This window comes from Uranotaenia lowii, chromosome 2 (assembly GCF_029784155.1).
Source record: "Uranotaenia lowii strain MFRU-FL chromosome 2, ASM2978415v1, whole genome shotgun sequence".
NCBI classification, from domain to species: domain Eukaryota; kingdom Metazoa; phylum Arthropoda; class Insecta; order Diptera; family Culicidae; genus Uranotaenia; species Uranotaenia lowii.
The window spans coordinates 162,445,739-162,465,667 of record NC_073692.1 but is presented as its reverse complement, the minus strand read 5'-3'; the positions used below and the strand labels follow the sequence as shown (position 1 = coordinate 162,465,667).

General features: G+C 38.6%; 2 protein-coding genes across 2 annotated transcripts in view; both read right to left on the bottom strand.

The window, feature by feature from the left end:
- Positions 1-376: 376 nt before the first annotated feature.
- LOC129742044 (uncharacterized) lies at positions 377-892 on the bottom strand. Its single transcript, XM_055733890.1, has one exon. The coding sequence runs from the start codon at positions 890-892 to the stop codon at positions 377-379; it is 516 nt and encodes a 171-aa protein (XP_055589865.1).
- A 10,473-nt stretch (positions 893-11,365) lies between these two features.
- The window catches only part of LOC129742043 (gustatory receptor 68a-like), a 43,935-nt gene continuing 35,371 nt past the window's right edge, over positions 11,366-19,929 (bottom strand). Inside the window, exons 2-3 of the mRNA XM_055733889.1 lie at positions 13,217-13,378; positions 11,366-12,040 (exon numbers count right to left, since the gene is read on the bottom strand). Coding sequence (XP_055589864.1) covers positions 11,918-12,040; positions 13,217-13,378 — 285 coding nt within the window. The 3' untranslated portion in view covers positions 11,366-11,917. The remainder of the gene's footprint in view (positions 12,041-13,216; positions 13,379-19,929) is intronic.

Below are 19,929 nucleotides of genomic sequence, written 5' to 3'. Positions count from 1 at the left end.
AGAGTTCAAACAAGAGTGAAAATTTTATTGATTGGTTACGCCTTGTTACATTTCTAAGATTGCTACGATCATCATAATTAGATCAGTGCTTACTATTCTAATACTCCTCCTTAAGCTGATCTATTCATTTTGATATATTCAGGATACCCATCTTGATTCGATTCCGCTCCAACTTGATCCGCTGCAGGGGTTTTGTCAATCCGTCAGCAACTTGTTGATCAGTGCTTACGAAAGACAATGCCACGGTTTTGCGATCCAGCACGTCTCGGATGAAATGGTGCCGGATATCGATGTGCTTCGTCCGAGGTGTGTATCCAGCATTTTTTGCGATGCAAATGGTGCTCTGGTTGTCGCATCTCAGCTCGATTGCTTCCGGTTAATCGAACTGAGACAAAAGTCCGGACCACCAACAGGCTTCTTGTACGGCAGCTGAAAGTGCCATATATTCAGCTTCGCAGGTCGAGAGTGCCACCGTAGTTTGACGCTTACAGCACCAGGACACGGTTCCGCCTTGTAATAGGAAAATGTATCCGCTTGTGGATTTCCTATCGTCGAGATCTGCCGCCCAATCTGCGTCGGAGTAACCGATGAGTTTCGATTCGCCTTGCCTCGTATACCGCAGCTTGTATTCCGCAGTTCCATTCAGGTACCTCAGTAGATGTTTAACGGCCTCCCAGTGTTTGAGAGAGGGATTGGTGTTGAATCTGCTCAGCTTGTTGACGGCAAACAGGATGTCCGGTCGGGTACACTGTGCGAGGTACATCAGGCTTCTGACGGCTTCCTGATAGGGGATTTTCTTGAGCTGCTCCGCTTCTTCGGGTTTCGGTGTTGGTTCCTTGGTCAGCTTCTCTCCGGTGTTCATCGGGGTCGTCACAGGCTTCGCATCATCCATATTGAAACGTTTGAGTACAGTTCCAATATATGCTTCCTGGTCCAGCAACACGGAGTCTTTGGTGTAACTCTGATACCAAGACAACTTTTTGCTGGCCCGAGATCCTTCATGTGAAAAACGCTGCTAAGTTTCTTTTTGAGCTCATTTTTAGTTTGATTGTCGTTCCTAAAAAGGATGAGGTCATCCACATAGATAGCAACAAAGGGAATTTTGCCATCTTTTATCCGGTGATAGAAACATGGATCGTACCCTGAAGCCTTCAGATCCATCTTCTTCAAAGCTGCATCTAGCTTGATGTTCCAAATCCGGCTGGATTGTTTCAGGCCATAGAGCGCTTTGTTCAAGCGACACACCTTCGTTTGGCTTGAGTCTTGGAAGCAGGGGGGCTGCTCCATATAAATCTCCTCCTCCATCTCGCCTTACAGGAAAGCGTATAACGAGAGGCCCGACACGCTTCCGGTTTTAAGCAGGTGGCTTAAGCGCCACTTCCGTTTGGAAGACCACCTACCCTTTCTTATCTTGCCCAGCTGATGAGACTCGGTCGCGAGTTCCTTTTGATTCCCGATTTTGGGAAAGAAGCGGAAGGGACTCTAAAAAGGGATCCGTACTTCGACCCCTAAGGGCCGCCCCGAAGTCGAGACAAAACCCGGGAGAAATCCGTGGAAAAGAGAGTTTGCTGTTCGTTACGAAAGCAAGCTAGGGGCGCTAATCATCGGACAAGACCAAACCCCTTACCTGGATCAAAAGAGACAGAAATCGATTGGATTCGCGGCCAATCTCCGCAGTAAAGATACAAAAAAATCCCGAACAACGAACAGCGTGTGACTCCCTTTCCAGTTACCCCAATTAGGTTCTCATCGTGAAAACATTCGCATTTTGCTTAGGTACAATAATTAGTTCGATTTATTGTATTTTCCTGTGTGTTGTGTTGTGTTTACATAGTACTGTTTTAGGCCTAAACTATTTTTCCCTCTTTCAAACTTCTACCTAGCAGTGCATTTCGGTGGAGACGCTTGGTTTCTCGCAAAATAACTTAGAAAATTTGCGAAGAAAAATGATTTGATTTTTGCTTAATTTTCCGGTTTTTCCACCTCGTGGGTGGTGAAAAGGCTACTTTTGTCGGCTCACCGGTCCGAAAAACTAGATTTTCCGGCCAGAAAATGCAAAAAGCACTTTGTACATCCGGCCCAAAAGATACGGTGCAAGCTGCGAAAACACATGTATCAGATTGTATAACAATCGCTAGAGGATATGGGTGGGCTGATTATGAGTACTCACTCGGACTGCTAGCTGTTGGCGGGACTTGATGTAAGTCTCGTCTTGTTCGGTCGCTCCTTTGCGGCTACCTAACGGCTTCCCGGCTGATGTTCGCTGCTCGAGGCCTATGCAGGTAGCTAAGACGGGGCGATCAGAACCTTTTTTGTTCAACCGGTCACCGCATAGCAATTGCGCAGCTATGTAGCGTGACTGGTTGGGAAGAATGGAATCCGGTGATGGTTTGACTGTGGTGGGTTGTTCGGCGACTGCTGGTATGGCCATCAGCCGCTAACCAGCCTGCTGTCGGCCACTCGTGGCGTGGGTGGCTGTGGTGTCGCGCTTCAAGGTGGCCGGCTGTATGTTTGGCCAAACTGGAGGGGGTTGATGTTGCGGGACCCCGCTGTGGCTCGCGACGGGCCCGCTGTCCGTCTTCTAGGGTGGATGCTGCGATGAGTGTGCGTACCTGTGGCTGATGGTCGGGTTGCACGCATGTCGGGTCTAATTATTTAGCGGTTGCGACCCATTTGGGTCTCCACCTACCTATTCTCAAATGCACTACTTTATTGCACTGCACTATCCTAAGCTTCCTTTACCTAGCACAGACTAAAGCGAAAAAGAGGGCTTTTTGAATAAGGGACACCTGGTCTCGGAATCACACTCTGACTTTAATTACCTAATCGCAATTGAAATTGAAAACTACTCGATCCTGACACTTCTAATCACCGGACGTAAGTGAGCTTGGAGTCTCAATCGTCCGCTGATCGACCTGATCTAGCTTGACTTCGCAACCGGAACTACCCGATACGAACAAGTCTAATCGCGAAGTCAAACAATTACATCCCAATTCGCGAATTCTTCGAGTAGTCCTCGTCTTCCTCTTCTGGACCCGAATAATAGAGGCCCAACTTTTGCTCTGCCAAAATAAGTTCACAAAAGCCCCCGAAAGAGGTCATTCACCTGACGCCAAAATAAGAAAGTGGTCGGTGGCCTACAGAAGATGGCATCGAAAGTCACGTGCTCGCCGCCAGAATTGTGTCGGTCACTCAGATGTGCTATTGATGATTGATGATTGTTCATTTAGGGTGTTGCTTCAAATGGTAATGGGTGATTGTTTCGTTCTAGTCTTTAATTGTTTTAATTAAGACGAAGTTTCTATTGGCATATTTGAAAACGTTGCTTAGTTATTGTTGAATTAAGAAGGGCTTGTTTATTTAAGTAATGAAAATAAATGAGTTGTTTAATTGATTTTAAGTATATTCAGCAAAATTATAAATAAATTGTTTCGACTTGGCATCCCCGTTACAAGCGGTTATGGCGTCCATCTGGTCCACGTCGAGGTTGTGTTTGGCAGCCAGGGCAAAGAGGTACCGGAGCGAACTATGACGGACAACAGGAGAATATGTTTCGTCATAATCCACCCCCTTTCGCTGCGAGTAGCCCTTTATAACCAACCTCGCCTTGTAACGGTCGATGTTCCCACCTGCATCGTGTTTCGTCTTGAAGATCCACTTGCATTTTATCGCCTTCCGACCTTCCGGGAGATCCGTCAACGTCCAGGTGTTGTTGCTCATCAGGGCCTCGTATTCCTCGAGCATCGCCTTCTTCCAGCGATCGGAATCATCGCGGGATAAAGCCTCTTGATGCGTCACCGGGTCGTCTGTAGGTATCGCCACCTCGATGGATGTTGCCACACCACTGAACGAATCGGGGCATTCGTTGGAAGGACCTTCACCATCAGCTATCTGTGGAGGATTGTGAAACGGCAAACCTTTGCTCGGTAGGACAAATTCACTATACTTGCCTGGAAGTCTGTGCTCCCGACCGCTGCGCCTCAACGTCTGTGACCAAGACGGATTTGAAGATTGTCGCGGTGGGAGCACGGTCACGTCAGTTACAATTTCATTGGAGGAATCACTTTCAACTAGTGAATCCTCGGAACCAGCAGCTGTGTCGTAGTCCGTGTTGAAATCGTCCTCGTCGTCATCATCGGCTTGAGGAGTAGGACCAACTACTTGAACAGGGGACAACGGAATGCTCTCTTCTGGATCCAGTTGAATAACCGTTGTTTTTCGTACTTCCTGGGATGGCGACTTGCGTTCACTTTTCGCTTCGTTGATGAATTGGACCTCTCGGCTGACTACTATCGACCTGGATTTGGTGTTGTACAGACGATAGCCTTTCGTGTTTTCATCGAAACCAACTAAAACACATTCGACCGACTTGGGATCAAACTTCTTTCTAGTTTGCTTGGGAATGTGCATCATCGCCGTTGTACCAAAGATGCGAATAAGTGAAAGATCCGGCTTCTTTCCCGACCAGGCTTCTTCTGGAGTGACATCGTGACCTTTCGATGGAGACCGGTTCATCAAATAGGCTGCGGTTGACACGGCCTCACCCCAAAATGGTTTGCTCAATCCTGCTTCAAACAGCATGCAGCGTGCTCGCTCAACCAGGGACCGGTTTGCTCGTTCGGCCATGCCATTCTGCTCTGGAGTGTACGCAGTCGTTCGTTGATGCCGTATACCATGTGTCTTCAGATAATCCTGGAAGCCTGCGTTGGTAAATTCAAGTCCATTATCAGATCTAATTACCTTCAGCTTCTTTCCAGATTGCCGTTCAGCCATGACGTGGAATTGCTTGAAAATTCCAGTGACTTCGGTTTCCGATTTGAACTTCAGGAAATATGTCCACATCCGGCGGCTCTTGTCGTCGACGAACACGATGTAATATCGAGCGCCACCTAGGGACTTGACCTCCATTGGACCGCAGATGTCTGTGTGTACCAGTTCCAGAATCTCGGTCGCTCGGCTTCCCTGTTTGCTGAATGGGTTCCGACACTGCTTACCCAGCGGACAAATCTTGCAGTCCTCGAAGATTTCGTCAGTAATTTTGACGCCATTTGCCAAAGATGTCACCAACTTGCGTACGCCTTGAATATTAAGATGACCTAGTCTCCGATGCCAAATATCAAGACTAGCAGCGGCTGCGCAGGATAACGCGCATCGGGTCTCCTGCTTCCGTTGTTCCAGCTTGAATAAATCATCGTTGTGACTTCCGGTTGCAATAACATCGCCGCACTGGTTGATGACTTGACATCCGGTGTTCTTGAAAACCACGGTGTGACCTTTCTTCACAATCTGATTGACTGATAGCAGATTTGCAGAAAGTTCAGGTAGAAATTGGACGTCGCTCACGGGAATTGGACCAGCCTTGGACGTCGGTTGCAAAATCGCTTCACCAGTTGCAACAATCTTCATACAACCACCGTTCGCTGCTACCACAGTTCCATTCGACGGTTTCAAATTTTGTAGCCAATTCCGTTGTTTGGTCATGTGTGCACTGGCTCCCGAGTCGAAGAACCAATCGTCGTCGTTTGCCGAGGAAAACGTGGAAAGGACAGAACAAAATGTATTTTCCTTTCGCGCTGATCGGCACTCCTTAGCAATGTGTCCGCATTTCGAACATTTCCGGCACCTGGGACCCTTCGGATTCTCGTTCTTCTTCTTAACAGGAACACTACTAACTGCTTTCTTGGTAGCGGTCAACGCTGTGTTCGCTGTTGGGGTTTGAGTTTCCTGGAGAAGTTTCGTTTTGATCACGTCGCCAGTCACGGGGATACCAGAATTTTCTAATGCCATTATCATTGGACGATAGTCTTCGGGCAGGCCGGCCAGAAGATATGTTCCAATCCATTCTTGCGACAGGACGAAACCGATTCCGTTGAGCTGGTGGGCGGTGGAAATGATCTGGTTGACGTATTCCGTCATTGATCCACATGAAGAAAGTTCGGTCTTGATGAGCTTGTGGATAAGAGTCACTCGGCGATACAATCCAGAATCCTCGAAAGCTTATTCCAGCTGAATCCAAACTTCCCGGGCCGTTGGTGCATTTTGGACGTGCACGTAGTTGATTGGGTCAAGAAGCAAAATAATCTTGGCTCTTGCTCGGCGATCCTTCGCTAAATCGACAGCCTCTAACGTTCCGTCCTCCTTCTGGTTTGGTTTTACGGCACACCACAGGTCTTCGAGCTCCAGGAACGTTTGGACGGCAAACTTCCAGGTTGCCCAATTTTCGCGACCAATCAGGCGTTCGATGCCAGGAAAACTCGCTGAATTCTGGACTGCGTTGTTTCCAGCTGCGCTTGAGGAATTGCTTGAAGAACTTGAAGCCATTTCGATTTGGTTTTACTTTTTGAAAATCTTGCTGAAAAACTCTTCAGAATAGGCCCATAACCTATTAGCAGATGTGGGGCGCAAGGAATAAATGCGACTTGCTTTTAAGAGTGTTCAAACAAGAGTGAAAATTTTATTGAATGGTTACGCCTTGTTACATTTCTAAGATTGCTACGATCATCATAATTAGATCAGTGCTTACTATTCTAATATATTTATTAGAACAAAATTTCATCCGACGGGCCCTACAACACCACAAAGAAGGCTGGCCAGGAAATCGAAAACCTAGAGGTAGCTATCGAAACCACAGCTACAGGAAGCCACCACTGAACCCTGACGGGAACTGTTCTTGGAAGTGACCCCAGTCAATCCCCTTTTCCCTTTCCTATAATAAGAATTTAATTAATAGTTGATAAGCCGCAAAGATTACGGCCCCCTCTTACTAGCCCAAAGCTAGGAAAAGTACTCCCGGCACATAAAATCTTTATAAGTTAAATGCCGTAATAAAACCTTTTGTAAAATAAAAAAAAATTATACATAGACAATGATTTTAAGTTTAAGTTAAAAAATTATTTATTTATTTCTGGAACGGGTGTGTCGTTACGCACACATTTATGAATCTAACAAATCATCATAAGTTATTGTAATACTTTTTAATGTTTCAAAAATAATTACCAAATACTTCATCACGATTTTGGTTTTTCAACACGTTCCATCCATATGTTTTCGTTTGAACTTACCTTATCGATGACGTAATCAGCCAACAGCATAGTCACAACAACTCTCACCAGATGAGGCCACACATATTGCGATATGATAAAGAAATCAACCAAAAGTTTAAATATCGGAATATTTTGGCCATACGTCAGATCGTACAGTTGATACGTATGGCGAACAGCACCGTAAAATAACAACCAAACTATCGCTATTATAGGCACTACAAATGCGTTTTCCAGCGAATGCATAGATTCAAAAACTTCATAATATGAGTTGAAAAGATCTGGCATAACATCTCCAACAGCAGCAGTGGAATAACATCGAATCAGCCTACTTATACGAGACAAGGCGAGACTCGAAAGCGCCAGGAGACAGTTGAACAGTTGAACATATATCATATTCATCACGTCCAAAACCATAGGAATCAAAATGCAAACCATACGGAGAAAATTACTGCTACGCTTTATTGATGTGAACTGCATACTGAATACGACCACGTAATAAGTTATGTTAGCAAAAATTGTTACATTAACTGTTCGATTAAAGGTTGTGGCTTGAAATTCTCCAAATTTCTGCTCGATTCCATGCAAAGTATTGAGACATTTGCGAATACATTTCCGGTATGCGATTGCGTTCAATACGGTGAGATAAGCGATACCATAGACCATCTGACAGGCCGTTACCACGAGCAGCACAAAAATGTATCCGTAGTATTTGGCCCAAACATCGAATGCTCTTCGCATAAACCAATTATTAAACAGATTTAAAATAAAAATTAAAATAAGATTTATGGGAATGAAAAGTGAACAGTTTGATACTGGTTGAAAAGATTTCGACACATGGCCCCATTCAACTAAAGCATAACCGAAAAATTTGTTCAAACGAAGAATCGTTCTCAGGGGTGCTTTGTTCAACATCGTTATTCACGTTTAACCGCACTTCAATGTAGAGGAAAGGAATGTTATGGAGCTAAATAAAATGAGTGAAACGTTTGCTAACATTCTAGCAAAAACGGTCATGTGGCGTCAATGCCGTGTTCGTGGTTTCGTTTTAGTCATCGACAAAAACCTTAGTTTTTGCTCCGAATGTTGTAATTATAAAATATCTAATGTAGGGTTGCCAGATAGCCCGGTTTTTTTTTCCAATAGATCGAAAATTGGGAAATATTGAAATTCTCAAAAAGTTTTAAAACTATTCTTAATGTCATCTCAAGAAATGTTTTGTTAGGTTCTTTTTTTTATGAACGTTACAAATATTTACTTATTCAATTTCGATGTTTGTAGGAGTTAAACCGAATTTTTCAGGATGATGCGAATTTTTACGGGTTATTTCGATTTCTAGTTGTTTGAACTGTATCAGTATAACGAGATACTTGGCGATGTAGGAAAAAATCTACAAAAAAAATCGGTGAAAATCATGTGTGAAATTCGTCGATAATACACTTACTTCGTAGATTAATCTTTTGTCCACATTTAAAAAACCAAAAATAATCACGTTCTGACATCGACTGTAACGCCTTAGCAAGTATTTATCGATAAATTTCGTCAACGGTAAATCCTTTTCCAGCTCTAATCGACCTACCTGGAGTGCCAATTCATCGACCTGCAAAAGATGTTGAATTTATCCTTCATTCTTTAGATGTGTTTTTTAGCAATTGAAAACGTAACTCACCAAGATAAATAAAAAAGTTATGATTCTTTTGGCAATTATTTACCTCTTTGTTGGTAGCTTCAATGGCGCTAATCGCCATCACGAATTCCATCAGTGGAAACATAATCCAAATTAAGCCATTAACAATGTAAATACCATCAGCCCATTTCAGATCGTTTCCCGAGAAAAAAATGATACTGAAAATTTGAAAGAATTGTATGCTACCTACCACTATAAGGTAGAACATAAAAAATCCAAACATTTTTGAAAACCGATTTATTAAGTCATTTATAGTTGCCATAAGACGATGCTGAATGTACAACGATAGGAATACAGTTTTCAAGCTGGGCTCCGTTTTAACTAAAGTTTTTAAAAATGCCAACTGATTTTGGATCAAGCTTACAGTTGTTGACAAAAATATTGCATTTGAGGCAGAGTTCATAGAATAACAGCAAACCAAACATATTGGTAGAAGTAAGTCAAATTGACCAATAATGAAACTGTAAATAGTAAATAAAAGTTGTCCTAGTAAAACGTGTAAAAAAATTCCACAAACTATGAGCAGTTTGACATTGATATGCACTTTTCTGACGTCTAGCTCATACAAATAACGCAACCTTAAAAATTCGTGAACTTCTATCAGTCTATTAACTGATAAAACGATTGAAGCATTGTTCATGTAACCATCTATAATGCCACCAAGATTGGCATTCAAGAAGAAACAAACATTGAGCACCTGAATCAATGTTTCAAACCCCGAGAGTGCGACGTTGTAAAACAATCCAGTATTTATAACGTGAAAAATCATGTGACAGGATATCAAAATCAATGGCGAACAATACGAAACAAGCCATAGTGTGGAATATTTTTGTCGTCGGAAGCATCGATTTTTATTATCATATCCGATGGAACTTATACACAAAAAATTGGAAAATCTAAAAAGAGTTTTGTAAACCACTGGCAACTCCAAATGTTTCATATTTTTATTTGTCTGAGGTACACTTAAAACTACGCACTTGTTCTTATAGTTCAAGTTCGTTCATCAAATCATTCCTAAGAGAAAACAAACCCAAACGCAATCAACAAAAAACTAAACCTTTCAAATTGAATAAGCATATCAATGTCATTCTTTGGATTTCGTGATAGTGATTTGGTGTTTTATTGGAGCTCGACCTGCATTTCGGGTGTGTCATGAAAATTAATTGGTACTTCCAAAATAACAACGTTTTTCGGTGAGTTGAAATAAAAAATCAAACAAAATTTACCAGTTCTCCATACGTTCGAGCTACTCTGGCATTCGCTCCCTCAGTGGACAAATTGACAGGCCATCGTCTAATCTATTTTGGTTTTGGACGATAGCCAGTCAATTTGTCCACTGAGGAGGAGCGAATGCCAGAGTAGCTCGAAACGTATGGACAACTGGTAAATTTTGTTTGATTATTATTTAAACTCACCGAAAAACATCGATATTTTCGAAGTTCAAACAATCGCGGTGATAAAATCTAAATCCAAGAAAATTAATTAAGTGTTGCTCAATTTTGACAAGGATTGTAAATGTAAAAAAGTCAGAAAATTTTGGCTGTAGAAGTTTGTCCCAAATTTCGACTCTCATGAAGCGAGTGCGTGGAATGTATTTTATCAATGATCCAGCAAACATGAAAACGTATCAGAAATGACAGTTCGTTAACAACGGTATGGCAAATCACAATTGAATAGTGAAAAGATCGTATAAAGACATCTGGATTCGATTTAAATAGGATTTTTAGGAAGTTCGCCATGTTTATAAATTTTGGAATAGGTCACAAGAAGGTAAAATTGCGATTTTTTTCTCTTGCACGGGCAACAAGTGAGAAAATCATCGTCTTGTTATTTCGGTGACAAGAAGTGCATTCAGCATTGCAACATGTCCCAAGAATTCTACGAATAAAGTTTCAATTATCCGTAGGAATTAAACAATATTATTTTCCAACGAACGTATTGAAAACCCACTGTTTCTTATATAGGGAATTATCTTGAATATATATAATCACCCCTGGTAGCCATGGGAAGCAAATCTAATCAGGAAAAATATTATTTAGTTTTCAGAATTTTCTAACACAAATTGTAAAAGAATGTAAACGCTTTCTTTACAGATTACACCTATAAGAACTCTGTCGTGATTTTACAATTCTTACAAATCTCAATTCAGAGATTCACTCAGACACGTCTGTCGCTCACAAGAATGGATCAATAACTGACTTTGCTGTGTTTGTTTTGCCTAGTGTTGTTAAAATAACAAACATTGTTATAGAAGTTTGTTTTGATTAATTTATCTTTTGTGTTGCCGAAAACACATTATTTTATTTTATTTTAATTAAATTCTATTGATTTTCTACGTACCCTTCCTCTCATCTTTACATTCTTTCTCACCTGCATTCTCAACAGAAACGTTTGAATATCGACTTTTGTTTAATTTTATAAATAAAAATCTTTTGAAAATATCCTTCATCTTTATTCTTAATTCCACTCCAATTAAAAAGCTGTTGTTTATTTTACGAAATCTTTATCTTAATTCTACATTAACTAATGGAAGTATTCTCAATACCATTAAATAAAAGTCAAATACAGAATCTTTATTTTTTATTTATTCCCTAGAATGTTTGAAAACATAGAATTCTTCTAAATAAAGGACCCTTAAAATAAAAAGTGTGACCGATTCAAGTTTCAATAACAAATTGAATTCAGTCAATCATAGAAATTCCCTTTGGGGCATAATAGGAATTATACTTTTAGATTTTAATGATTTTTCTTGGACTAAACATTCTGTGGGTTATTCATTTTTTTTTAAACAAAAAAAAATGGTGCAAAAAAGCTCTTTTATCACTTTTCTTATCAGCGACTGTTACCAATAATCTAAGTACTTTCAATTTGTTCTTTTTCACATAATACATTTTAAGATACACGTTCTTTGTTTTGTTACGAACTCAACGATGTTTACAACTGTTAGACTGTTTTCAGGTTATTAACCTCCTTGTGACCTAGCGAGTTTGCATGACTTAAATGAGAAGTTCCACTATTTAAAATCAACTTACAGCTTCTTTTGCCAAACCATTTTGTTGTCAAAAGATGTTTCAAATTCCTGATTAATACAGTTATTGTAAGCATCCTATGAAGAAACCAAATTTTATGTGTACCTATTATACCTACAAACATTTACACCGTACTGGAACAGAGATTTCGCATTTTGCAATTATGAACCACTGCTGGTGATGTTCGCATTGCCGTTGTTAGTGGCGCCACCCTGCGTTAAATCGGTCTCTAGCTGCTTGAATTGTATCAGTATCACAAGATAGGTGATGATGGAACTGAAAACCTGAAGAATGAGAGACAGAAAAGGTCATGTAATTAATGAGGAGCTCGTGGAATAATTAGGGGATTGTTTTTAGGTTAATTGTTTTTATTGCACAGTTTGTAAGTATCAGACTAAGAGAATTCTAAAAGTTTGTCTACTACCCTTTATACATTGCATACTTTAAGGCGCAATTTTCTAGATTTTAGATAAATTCAGAATTTTTAGCCCTTATTAACAGATAAATTACTGGATAAATATTATTTATTGGACAGATATTAGTAATTTCATGATAACCAATGATCATATTCCATTCAGAGGAAATATATACCGTCAACTGGGGCAACATGCAACAATTTTTAACTTCAATGGCTGCTAAAAAACTTATGTACACAGTTAATCCAACCACTTATGCATCAAAAGTTTAAAAGATGATGGGACATCAAATTGGCGTGGTTAGAAAAGTTATTGGTTGCTTTAGTTATTTTTAATGTTCTATAAACATGCGATTTTCATGCTCCTTATAAAATGGGGTACAGTAATTTTTTGGTATGTAAAACTAATTTTTTTTCTGAAAATAAGGATGCTGCATACATTTAGGGGTTACATAATACTACGAAAAGTTCTACAAGCTGAAATCATTAAAATAAATGTTTGTCTGAATGAAATTTCAATGTTTACTAATGCGTCATGCAGAACATTCATATTCCAGCTCATGAAAACGAGATATACGAGGTGTTTCTTTGATTTAAATTTTGTTGCATTTACCCCAGAGACCTAAGTGAATTATAAAAAATATTAATTCAAAAAAATTGAGTGATTGTTCGAAAAATATTTTCAAACCAACAGTGTTGGTATAGCATGAGGAAACCAGTGAAAAGTTTGTACGTAATATCACTAAGCCAATCTGTCATACTGGGTAAAGTTTTATACTGCATCGAAATATGTTAAAATTTGTACATTTATTGCTCGATTTTTCAAATTTATATAAAAATAAAAAACTTTAGAAAACTAGCTTAAGATGCGAGAAATTATGTCATCGTCATTTTTTAATCATTAAAAGATCAATTTATGACAATACATTAAATTAAAAATTGATTCAGTGTGGTGTTATATAAATGTTGCATCTAACCCCGCTGTTGCACGATGCCCCGTTTGACGGTAAATAAGAACTTAACTAATGTAACTATAAGAACTTACTGTATAGATCACACTGTTGTCGATGTCGAAGAACCCGTAGGCGGAAAACTTTTTCTTCTGGTGCAGATTTTTCAGCAGAAACTTGTTGATCTGGTTCGCCATCTTGGTGTTCTTCATGCTGTAGTCATCGAAGTGGCGGGTACAAAGGGCCGTTTCGTTTGCCTAAAGTTTAAAAAGGAGAGAAAGGGAGTTTTGTTAAATGAGTGTATCTGTTTCAATTGAATATTTAAAACCATAAAAGAAGAGAACCTGATCGCTTCTACAATGAAAGGAAGACACAATGAAAGTCCGACCCGACCCGGCTGCCCGGATTTCATTAAAAAAAGCCCAGGTTTTGCCCGGATTTATTCCCATTATTTGCCAAAACTAACAACAAAAAACCAATTTATTGAGCAAGTTTCATAAAAATAATCATCAACAGATTTTTGAAAGCCTAAAGTGCGATTTAAAAGCTGCTAATGAAACAAAAATCAAGTTTTTTTTCTTGATTTATGTTGAGTAATTCCTTGGTTATAACCAAATGTGCCCGGATATTGCCCGGTTTTTTGGTCAACATTTTGGAATCCAATGTCCGGATTTTGCCAGGTTTTTAGATAAAATTTCCCGGATTTGTATGGCTCGGGTACGTGCGGAGAAAATTCTGCCACCTTGAGATAAGGCAAATAGAAATTCGCTGCAGCATTTTTGGAACATTTATTTAAGTTTCGACAAAAAAAACTGAGCAGTTTTCGAAAAAAATTGTAACCATCTAAAATAAAAATTTATTCCGGAACCAAACAAAATTAACAAAAGTATTGTTTTATGTATGAGGCATGCTCCGTTTGATGAAATTTGCAGGCATGTTCAATTAAAAACTTTCACTTAAAAATGTTTTATAATGGTTTGTTTCAAGAAACCAAATTGGTAACCTACTCACTGATCGGTGATTTAATCAGAGCAATTAGACATTTCACGGAAAATAAAAAAAAAAGTTAAATTTAACTTTTTGCGAGATGATTTTTTTCCACCCCTTTATCGAGGTAAATTTTACCTGTTTTTCATTCACCTAGCAAAAAGGTAAATTTTACCTTTTTTCAATTCACCTAGGAAAAAGATAAATTTTACCTTTTTCGCATTCACCTAGCAAAATAGTAAATAATACCGTTTCCCCATCCACTTCCATCTGTACCGTTGAGCCGTCAACACGTACGCCGGAGCATCGTATCGTTGCTGTGTACCTGCAGGAACATTTTACATTATTTATTTTTTCCTTACCTGTATTTCAATCAGCACTTTTCAGTGCTAAAATTATTTTCATTTTTTTTATTCATATTTTCTCTTTTCTTTCCAGCATGGGGAAGTCTTCGGCCGGCTCAAGGGCCGGAAGAAAACGGATTGCTGAACCTAATCCAGGGCCATCTGCCAAAAAAGTTGAAATTTTCAATTCATTCGATGCCCTTCATAACATCGGTGATGAGGAAATATTCATATTTAATTCTGATAAGAGTACTAAGAAACCTTCTTCTTCTTCTTATACTCTTAAAAACGAAAAGATTCCACCAATAACGGTCACGATTCCTGACTTCAATGCCTTTCGAAAAGAAATCGTCACTTCCGTCAAGGATGTGAAGATTTCTTTTCAGATCGGTCGAAGGGGAACTGCTCGTATATTGGCGGAATCTTTTAATGATTTTCAAAAAATTTTAAATTATTTGAATAATAAAAAACACCAATTTTTTACGTACGACACTAGAGGTGATCGTCCTTTTAAAGTTGTACTTCGTGGTCTCACCGGCGATCAGACACCGGATGAGATCACAAATGAATTAAATTCTTTGTTAGGCTTTTCTCCAATTCAAGTAATTCAAATGAGGAAAGAACCAACACGAATAATACCAGTAGTGTTGGTTTTGCTCCTTAACTTTATTTGATCCATTTTAAAAAGGATCAGGTTAATAATCTGAAAATTTTGGAAAAGGCTCGTCTTATGTTTCATTGTTGAGTAAAATTTGAACCTTTTCGTAATCCCATACCAATTTTTTACAAAATATTACGCAATGTCGTCGTTGTCAAGCTTTTTGTCATGGCACTAAAAATTGTAGAATGAATGCCAGATGCATGTTTTGCGGCTCATTCGATCATGAAAAATCTAAATGCCTTTTTGGTGGTGATAAGCCAAAAACAGAATTTTTTAAGTGTGCGAATTGCGCAGGTAATCATTCCTCGAATTCTCTAGATTGTCCCGTTAGGGCAAAAATTGTTGCTTCTAGGAAAAACCCCAAAGTTTCCAGAAAAGTTTCTTCTCCTCCTTCCTCTTTTTCGTCTACACACGTCAGACCAGCAAACAACCTGCCTGTTCGCAGTCAGCCTCGGCCTACATTGGAATCACGGCTGGGTAATACCCGAAGTGATTTTAATGTTACCTGGGCTGATTCTGCGCCACAGACTCGTTGTTTATCGTTCTCAGAGGTGGTTGAAAATGGGTTGCCCTCTGCAGGTTTAACTAATAAAAATGGGAAAAAACCAAGTCTCAACGTTCATGCGAAGGCTTGGAAAAATCCCCGAAATTCAAATACTTTTTCTTCTCCTTCCTCTTCTGATTCTAACAATTTTGTTGATTTGGGTGAGATTACTGAGGAAAAATTAAAATTTTTGCATCAAAATTTAATGGAAATGATGTAACTTATGTTGAAAGCAAATTCAATGTTTGAAGCTTTCCAAACTTCTTTTAATTATGCTAACAAAATTATTATGACTTTACGATTCCCTCATGGATCCAAATAGATGTTTAAATATTATGAATTGGAATGCTAGATCTTTGCTGGCTAACCAAGATGAATTCTTTTTATTTTTGAAAACACAAAACATACATATTGCTGCCATCACTGAAACTTTTTTAAAGCCAGACAATAACTTGAAAAGCAATGCTTTCTTTAAAATTTTACGAAATGATCGACTTGATCGACAAGGTGGGGGTGTAGCTATTGTCATCAATAGTCGTCTCAAATTTAGACTTCTTCCTTCTTTCAATACAAAAGTCTTAGAAACAATTGGAATTGAATTAGAAACTTCTATGGGGAAAATTATAATTATTGCCGCATATTTGCCTTATCAATGCAGCGGTGAACAGAAAAATTTTTTGAAGGGAGATTTACAAAAACTCACCAGAAATAAATCTAAATTTTTTGTTATTGGTGACTTTAATGCAAAACACCGATCTTGGAATAATATTTCATCAAATTCAAATGGGAATATTTTATTTAATGACTGCTCTGCAGGTTACTATACCGTTGAATATCCTAATGGGCATACTTGTTTCTCTTCGATTAGAAATCCTTCCACAATTGATTTGGTTCTAACGGATTTAGGCGAGCATTGTAGTCAATTATTTACTCATGCGGACCTCGATTCAGACCACCTTCCAGTAACATTTTCTTTATCCCAAAGTCCCATTGAAAACCCTTCAAAATCAACTTTTAATTTTCAAAAGGCTAACTGGGAGCGATATAGGAATTTTATTGAACGTAATTTAGATGTAAACGTTCCATTGAATTCAATAGAAGATATTGATTTGGCTGTAGAAAATTTGACAACTTCAATAGTCAATGCTAGAGCCGCTTTAATACCTAAAGTTAAACATAAATTTAATCAACCTTTAATTGATGATGATCTTCAGTTTTTGATACGACTGAAAAACATTCGTTGACGCCAATATCAACGTACTAGGGATCCTTATTTGAAATTTATTTATTGCGACCTTCAAAAAGAGATCAAACGTCGTTTAAATTTCATTCGTAATGAAAATTTTGCCAAAGCAGTAGAGGACATAAAACCCTACTCAAAGCCATTTTGGAAATTGACTAAAATTCTGAAAAAGCCCCAGAAGTCAATTCCTACTTTGAAAGACGGGGATAAACTTCTTTTAACGAATGCAGAAAAAGCTCAAAAATTGGCCCAACAATTTGAGTCTGCTCATGATTTTAATTTAAACGTTGTAAGTCCAATTGATGCTCAAATTTCCCTTGAATTTGATGATATTCTATCTAAACAAAATGTATTTGAAAGTTCTTGTGAGACAAATATTGATGAACTTAAATTGATTTGCAAAAAATTTAAAAATATGAAAGCCCCGGGGGAAGATGGGATTTTCTATATTCTTATTAAAAAGTTGCCTGAAAGCACTTTAAATTTTTTAGTTAAAATCTTCAATAAATGTTTTCACTTGGCTTATTTTCCCAATAAATGGAAAAATGCCAAAGTAACTCCAATTTTGAAACCTGGAAAAAGTGCTTCAGAGCCTTCAAGTTATCGACCAATTAGTTTGCTTCCTTCTTTAAGTAAACTATTTGAGAGAGTTATTTTGAATAGAATGATGATTCACATTAATCAGAATTCTATTTTCCCTGATGAACAATTTGGTTTTCGTCATGGACATTCTACTACACATCAACTTTTGAGTGTAACTAATATGATTAACGCTAGCAAATCTGAAGGTTATTCAACTGGTGTTGCTCTTCTTGATATTGAAAAAGCTTTTGACAGTGTTTGGCACAAAGGTTTAGTAGCTAAATTAGCTAGATTTGATTTTCCTGTATATCTCACCAAAATTATACAAAATTATTTGACTAGCCGAACCTTACAAGTAAGCTATCAAAATTCGTGCTCTGAAAGGACACCCATTAGAGCTGGGGTCCCTCAGGGTAGTATACTTGGGCCTATTTTATACAATATTTTTACTTCTGATCTTCCTGATGTACCAGAAGGAAAAGGTAGAAGATTATTTGCTGATGATACTTTGCTTTCAGCCAAAGGTCGAAATTTACGGGTGGTACGCAGTAGATTGCAACAAAATTTAAATTCCTTTTTGAATTACTTGAAAATGTGGAAAATTTCTCCTAACGCTTCCAAAACTCAACTTATTTTATTTCCCCATAAGCCAAGAGCTCAATTTTTAAAACCTAATGAAAATCATTCCATAACTTTTAATGGGGTTTCATTAGAATGGTCTGATCACGTGAAGTACTTGGGACTCACACTTGATCGGAATCTTTCTTTTAAGAATCACATTGAAGATATTCAATCCAAGTGTAATAAATATACTAAATCTCTTTATTCTCTCATCAACAGGAAATCCCGACTTTGCCTGAAGAATAAGATGCTTATTTACAAGCAAGTCTTCCGACCAGCGATAATGTATGCAGTTCCGATTTGGTCTAGCTGCTGCGCGACGAGGAAGAAAGCCATCCAGAGGATTCAGAACAAGGTTCTGAAAATGATTTTGCGGCTTCCACCTTGGCACAGCACCGAAGATCTTCATCGGATTGCGGGCATTGAATCGATCGAAGAGATGGCCAACAAAATCATCTCTAACTTCAGAGAAAAATCGATGCAGTCTTCCATCGCAGAGATCCGTTCTCTTTATAACTAGTTTAATTTTAGGATAGTGTTTAGTTTTAAGTTTAAAATATTTTTGCCATAACAGGATGTTCTCCTACATTAAATACTTAATTGCGCTAAGCAAATTTAATTCTTACAAATAAATTTTTAATATCTAGTTAACTATAGGGCTCTGAACAGTTCATTATTGAGCTGAACACCTAATTTAATGAAATAATGTAATATAAATGTAATGATGAATTGATACAATTAAAGAATTATTAAAAAAAAGCTTAACCTCAATAAACGGATACGGCAAATAGTTATTTTTTTCCGCAATGAATTGTACCGTTTTGTTTACCGTTTTGTATGGTAAATTTTACTTTACTGTGAGGTGAGTTTCACCTTGAAGAGGTAGAAGTTACCTTTTTGGCTTTCACAAGCGTTCACCTTGCTATCTCGGTAAATTTTACCTTTTTATTATTTTCCGTGTTGAGCGATTGATTTAATTCTTTTTTCTGTTTTCCAGCCCTGGATATAAGCTACGTTCGCAATATCCAAATTCGAATTTCCACTACAAAAGTTGAAGATTATATGAACCCGTGAATATTATCGTACTGTTTAGAGTGTTCTACCCAGGATTTCCCGACTGGGAATTCCCGAGAATAAAAAATTCGGGAATTCCCGATGCCAGTGAAGTTTGCTAAAGTACCTAAAATTTACACGATATAAATTGGAGAAATGGGTCAAATTGTGCAAGGAAAATGAGTGATTTTCTATTTTTTATCTTCTATCCTCATTCGTCTCTAAGACAGGCTTCAATTACAAAAGTTAGCACACGTGGATGCCCACAGGGAGGTGTACTATCACCTCTTTTGTGGAACCTAGCTGCAGACGGCTTGTTGAGAAAACTCAATGACCGTGGAATTCCAACCTATGGATTCGCAGATGATTATCTTCTGCTGGTATTTAAATACAACAAAATGATAGAATTAGAATATTATTTTAAAAACTTTACTGCCCCTGTTGCGTGTGGACTGAATATGCGGATGCTTGAAAACTACCACTGATTGGGAAACATGCCCGCTCCCCTCGTGGGATTGGACCTCAAGAGACAATCACGCATTGTTATCTCATCAGTGGAGGCAGATCATTACGATGCTGCCTGGCTGCCAAGACTTCTCGGTGACCTCGTCCCTACGAGATCGTACTCTTTCGAATATGGCTCTGAAAAGAGCCGATTAATTCCAGCAGCTGGATTCGGGACGAGCAGATGCCGGAGCGAGCACAGAAAACACAATTTTTAGCACTTCATATCTGTTTTTATTCTCTCTGGACTATTTTTCAACACTTTAATA

Excerpts from the sequence above, each read along its gene's own strand:
- LOC129742044 (XM_055733890.1), bottom strand. The coding sequence starts at position 892 with ATGGATGATGCGAAGCCTGTGACGACCCCGATGAACACCGGAGAGAAG.